Source organism: Limulus polyphemus, unplaced genomic scaffold (genome assembly GCF_000517525.1).
Source record: "Limulus polyphemus unplaced genomic scaffold, Limulus_polyphemus-2.1.2 Scaffold57, whole genome shotgun sequence".
NCBI classification, from domain to species: Eukaryota; Metazoa; Arthropoda; class Merostomata; order Xiphosura; family Limulidae; genus Limulus; species Limulus polyphemus.
In genome coordinates, this window is record NW_013665667.1 from 1,423,318 (window position 1) to 1,429,836 (window position 6,519).

Below are 6,519 nucleotides of genomic sequence, written 5' to 3' on the forward strand. Positions count from 1 at the left end.
GCGAAATTCAAAAACAAACAACTACTGTCCCCTAAAACATATTTAAATCTTTTTTTTTTCTTTAGTTTTACAGCAAGTTACTCAGGATATATTGTTCTTAGTACAAATAATTTTCCCCGACATTTTTTCTTGAAACATAAAAACAACTGAAGTGATAGTGCTTAATTTTATGGTAGTTTTGTTTGTCCAAAAGTGCCCTACTAGCTGTTAGAAGAGGGTTAGCCTTTCAGTTCATTTATTAGGATGATTGTTTGATGTGAGTTAGATCGCAAGAAAAGGAAAAAAGTCAGAATACCATAAACTGATGCTCATAACCATAGGATAAGGCTTGAGGACAAGCCTTGTTCATGAGAGGGGAAGAATGTGGTTGTCCGACTTGTTAAAAATGCTTTACTGAGAAGTTTCATGAGTTAATACTTTAGCTTAGTTGGTAAAGTACACATCGGGTAAGAAAGGCCATGCGTTCGATATTGAGTTAAGGAAATGGAAAAAACTAGGTCGTCACACGTTCATAGCTAGTAAACATTCATATTGAAAATACTTGATTCTTCAGTTGTTGCTAAAAGTTGCAGTTTTATTCTTGATCTCAGAGGCTTCTAATTACTAAATACATGTATTGGGATTGCTCTGTAACCAATTTTTCATTCAAACAGGGTTTTTCTACCAGTTATTCATCATAGCTGTTATGCTAACATTCAAGAGCTCTGGGTACTTCGGGGTAAAATAAGACTAGGGTAATAATAAAATAAGCGGCCCTTAAGTAATAGCGTATTTGATATTTTTTTATAGTTAGCTTCATTGAATCTTATTTTCTATAAAGTTTAAAATGCATTTTTAAAACATTTTTCATATTCGTGTTACACTCATGAAGTTTATTTCATATCGTTAGCTTAGTATGGGCATTTAGGGTTAGTGTTTGAATTTGATATTTTCAATATAAATAACTCATGTGTGCACATAGGCTAAATAATTCATGCATAGCCATTTTGAATATTGAACTACTGATCAGAAGAAAGGCAACTAGTCAGCAGCATTCTGAACTTATAATGCACCAACAGCTGAAAATGTGAAACGTGCTAGATGACATTATGTCACAAACCATGAGCCTTCTGATTCACAGCTTGGCACACTAATGACTAGGATACGATTGATTAGATTTTAGATTAATCTAAATCTAGTAAGCTGGCCATTTGTTATGAAATTAAGCCCAAAAATATGATTAACAATTGGGTTAATAAAACAATAATTTAATCCATTTTAATCAATATGGGTTTTACTTTTTGATTTATTGATTTATAACATTAATTATTTCTGGTCAGTTTGCTGTATGAGATCATCTTCATTAGCTTATAAGTTACTTTTTGAATAATTTTGTTGTATTTCTTATCCATTTCTATTGTTTCCATACTTAGGCTTGGCACAAGCGCTACTTTATCTTACGAGATGAGATTCATGATCGAGGACCTGTTTTGGAAATGTGGAATTCCCTTGAAGAAGCTGCAAAGCCCTCGTGTGGAGCCCATGAGCCTCACTTGGTCTTAGATCTAACACAAGCTGTTCATGTAGGGTTCACTGCTGACTCTCGAAGATTTCCTTATGGTTTAGTCCTGGTATGTCAAGGGAAAATGCCCTTGCTAATGGCTGCAGAGGATGAGTTGAGTGCCCGGTCATGGCTGCTGGCCCTCGGATTAATTGCTCACAAAGGATCAGAAAATGCTTGGAGGAACAGCTCACGCCAAGCAAGCGGAGATGATACCTGCAGTGGTGGCAGTAATTCAAGCCAAGGTATTCTAGTACAAGAGTTTCTTGACCCTCTAGATACAATGGATGGCTGTCTTCTACCTCTGGAGTATATGGACAGTACTCTAGAAGGTACGTATACTCATGTATTAATCTTGGAGTCAGCATGAGAAATGTGTTGTTAAATTGAATTAATTTTGATAATACTATATTCTATAATTACTGATCAATAAAGTATTGATGTCAATTCCCGCTAATAGTTACTTGGGGATAAGCATTTCATTTCGGTTTCATTATAAAATTCTTTAGTGATAATTTATTACAACTCAAAATTATTTTCCTTAGCTGTTTACTCTGATTATTAATAAAGGGTAATAATCCCCGAAAGAGGAGTTGGACAAAACTCGGAGGAGGAGCAAAACAGAAATATCAAGATATCAAAATTTTTAAGCGTGTTTTCTCCCTCTTTTGTAAAATTATTTTTAGCAATTTTTTTATATCTTAGTTTAATTATTGTTGACATGTTCCGTGTTTCTATAAGCTAGCAGCATTGGTTGATTTTATCATAATAAGTTGATAACTAAAATCTTTGCTGCTTTTGTTGTTTTGACTATTTTTGCATGTACTACTGACATGATTGTAAAGCCTCTCAACCACAGTTGCTATAATGACTTCATTGTTCGTATGAATTATCTAAATTGTTTAAGTATTGTCTAAGCTTTGTTGAAAAAGCAGCTGCAAATTCTATATTGCAATTCCTATGTTTCTTCCTCCTTTTCCTCTCCAACAAATGTGAATTACTGTTTTAAATCTAGGCTATTCATCTTGAAATGTAAAGGGCATGTATCTTGGTCTAATTCGCCTAGATGTCTTTTTCATGTTTTTGACTTAGTACCCCGTTTCAATTTTATGGAGTAAAAGTCAAACATTATAAAAAATACATATTATATTATGATCCACTGTTCCCTTATATTTCCATCAATCCAAATGAGATATGACACAAAAACATCTTACAGAAGTCCCCGCAGATTAAAGTACATAGATTTGAGGTCCAAATGTATCGCAGAATTGGGGATTTTGGCTTGCCATTCCTCTATATTTCAACCAATATAACAACTACCACAGACTGAAATAAACATATTTGTGCCTTTCTTGCAATTTTACAGGAGTTACAAATAAAATATCGCAAAGTTAGCGATTTGACCTATAATTATTTTATATTTCGACCAGTCTAGATGAGAATTTGCACAACGATGCATTGCGACAGCTTCCACAGATTTAGATTAACAAATTTGAGACTTGTGCTTATCTTTTCATTATATAGGAGTCAAAGGTTGAAAAAAATCACAATATATATTACAAGGAGCTCTAAATTTAGAGACATGTGTCTGTATATATAAGCATTGCAAGAGGTTGCTATTAATAGTGTCTTGATTCTCAGGCGCGTGAAATTTCATATATCGTGGGGAAGAGTTGATCCTATTTGCCCAAACATTACTTGTTCTATGTATTATAATGTCACAATTTAGTATATTCCAATCAGTGCCGGATTTAGAAACAGTGCAACCCATGCAATTTCACGAAGGCCTCGAACGTCTAGAGGCCTCAAGCCCCAAAGTAGAGGCCTCAATTTTAAATCAACCTAGGAAATGGATCTCAAGCATCACAGTATTGCATGGGGGCCTCAAGGAGTCTAAATTCGGTCCTGGCTTCAATACATCTTCCTTGCAAAGAAATCTCAACTTGACACTGTGTGAAATGTCTATCCCACTGAAGTACAGATATTGTAGTTTCCACTATATTGGATACCATTCGTTTTTGAAATCTACTGTATCCTGAGAATCTTATCAAATTAGGTGGATGGGGGAAGACAGATTGCATTCGCTTATGAATGTCAACCTTTCTAGTTTGCTTCCATTGTCTGAAATATTGTTTTAGGTTGTTTTTTGCTGAACTGTTATCAGGTAAGCAGAAATAAAGATATTGGTGCTTGAGGTAGGGAAGAGAAATATGATATCTAGTTAATTATTTTCCATTCAAAACAGTGTTGCAGAAATGTAGAAGTTTAAATATATTAAAATATCATCGGTCCACTGTAAAAAAAAAATCAAACAAAGTAATTTAAAAACGACAATGTTCATGACACGTAATATTTTTAGTAGATATCATATGAAAAGTGTTGCTTTTGAAAACAACTTAAAATAAATATGCTTAAACTAACTTAATATAAAAGTTTGGCAGGCAGCGGTATAGTAAACGTGTTTCTTTAATATCTGTATACAAGGTGACCCGTATATTAGCTGTTTTACGATTAAATATATTTCAAGTTTATTTCATGTGAATAACGTTCAACTTGAAGCACCGAAACGTTTTTCTCGCTCTGAAATATATGCTTTTACACTGTTCACAAAAACAAATGAAAATTTTAAAACATTTTAAAAGCCAACATTCGCAAACACATGCAATATGTCTGCCCCGTTTATCTTATTTGATAAGATTCTCGGAATATAATAGATTTCAAGAGAGAGGTGTATCCATAGCAGGGGAACGGGACAGAAAGTACAATATACATGTATATAGTTCAGAGAGATATACACTTGGCACAGTATCAGCTTGAGACTTCTTCTGCATAAATAGATGTATTGGAACATACTAGATTGTGACCATATAATAAGTAGGACAACCAGTTTCTGCATAAATAGATGTATTGGAACACACTAGATTGTGACCATATAATAAGTAGGACAACAAGTTTCTGCATAAATAGATGTATTCGAACACACTAGATTGTGACCATATAATAAGTAGGAGGACAACAAGTTTCTGCATAAATAGATGTATTGGAACACACTAGATTGTGACTATATAATAAGTAGGACAACAAGTTTCTGCATAAATAGATGTATTGGAACACACTAGATTGTGACCATATAATAAGTAGGACAACAAGTTTCTGCATAAATAGATTTATTCACAATGACAAAAAAATTGCAGGTACTTTTATGCAAATAAAACCTATTCTTTGGCATGGTATCTTCAATTTTATGTGTTGTGTGACTCAAAACACTATAAATAATAACCCCTTGTAAGATTTACTTATACAGGCAATGTATTTAGATTCATGGCTCCCTATTGTGGTATTTACGGTAAAATCCTTTTCCCACAGAACAATCAGTTAGATCCACTAGCTTTAGGTTCGGAGAACACCGAACTATGAAATGTACTGATCTCTCCAGTCTACAGACGGGATTTTCTAAAAGAAAGACTCGACACTGATAGAAAAACGAGCACATAAACGTTTACGCAGAAAAACACAATCACAATGCAATATCCAAAGAGAACAAGAGCAGTGTTCAGAGACTGATAAGATTAAGGTGAAGACTATTCAAAAGCTCGTATCAGTGAAAATTAACCTCTAGTGAATAGAGAAGTTAAAAAAATTACATTTAAACAAAACCAATATTAAATTTAAACCGCATCTCAAAACATTAGCAAAACTACTGGTTAAAACCTAAACAATATATGTCAAAATTCACATACTAAAACTGTCTCTAAAGTTTAAGTAAAAATTCACTTATCCAAGTTAAAATGAAAGAAAAAGTTAAAATACATAATGCAAAACACAAGTAAACTTACTCAATTTAAGAGATCAAAATAACAAAAGGTTAACATCAGATCTAACATTATTACTCCACTGAAAACTGTTACAGTAACTAAAACTCTCAGTTACCCCCTAATCTTGTATAATCCGTCATCTAAACCTCTTAATTCTGTTTTTCAGGAACCACCCCTGCTTTATATACAATTACCTCAATACACTAACAAAGCTAGGCTTGCTCACGAAATGCACTTCATACTCAAGATCTGGATCCATAGAGAGTTGGATGGGTCCTAGGACATGGCTGCCCCTAACTCTCATCCGATGTGCCGAGAGGCAAAAGAACTTTCTATTTCTGGACATCTTTCCTGCAAGAAAGCCGGTTAATTGACAATTTGTGAACTTGCATCTTTTATTTCTTAATGGACTCCCTGAGTCCAAATTAAGAGCTCTGGAAAATACAATAACTGTGGAAAAATAATAATTCTTACCTAAAGAGATAAAAAGAACATAGTGCTGACCTGTACTACACTGTTACATACTTTGTAATTTTTTTTACACTTTTTCACCTCTAAAATTTTAAGAAAAATGCAAATCCCAAATCCTTATGGTTTAATCTGTGGGAGTTATCGCAAGGTTTATTTGTAACAAGTCCCAATTGTACTGATAGAAGTATAAAAGAACTGCAGGTTTAATACCTGTGTTTTTATAATGTATAATGTTTGACCTCTGACTCTGTAAAATTGGAAAGGAGACCTAGGTACCAAAAAAAAAAACAACGAACGTGGTATCTGGACATACTGAACCCTCCAAAGTTCAAGACGATCAGCCACGATTAAAGTAGTGATGCACACTTTTAATTGTTGAAATGAAGAAAGAAACATGGAAAATACAATATTTCTCGCTCACTGTGGGGAGGACAGAATTATCATACTTCTCCGGAATATATAATTTATGGTTCATCCTGTATGATATACTCCAGAAAACACCTACTCAAGTTGTTAAATTTATTTTAACCAAAATTTTAGAAAAAATGCTGTAATATATTTTCTAGATTTTTTAAACAATTATTGATATCGCCAAGTGAAGCATTGTGCTTTCTGTCAACAAGGCCTTTTGTTTGTTTGTTTGTTTTGGAATTTCGCGCAAAGCTACACGAGGGCTATCTGCGCTAGCCGTCC

At 33.7% G+C, this 6,519-nt stretch overlaps 1 protein-coding gene across 2 annotated transcripts in view; it reads left to right on the forward strand.

Annotated features, from left to right (window-relative positions):
* Nucleotides 1-6,519, forward strand: part of LOC106464042 — a 110,010-nt gene that overhangs the window by 98,634 nt on the left and 4,857 nt on the right. For both annotated transcript variants that reach the window (XM_022392054.1, XM_022392058.1), the window contains one exon: nucleotides 1,413-1,872. In XM_022392054.1, the coding sequence (XP_022247762.1) occupies nucleotides 1,413-1,872 (460 nt within the window). The remainder of the gene's footprint in view (nucleotides 1-1,412; nucleotides 1,873-6,519) is intronic.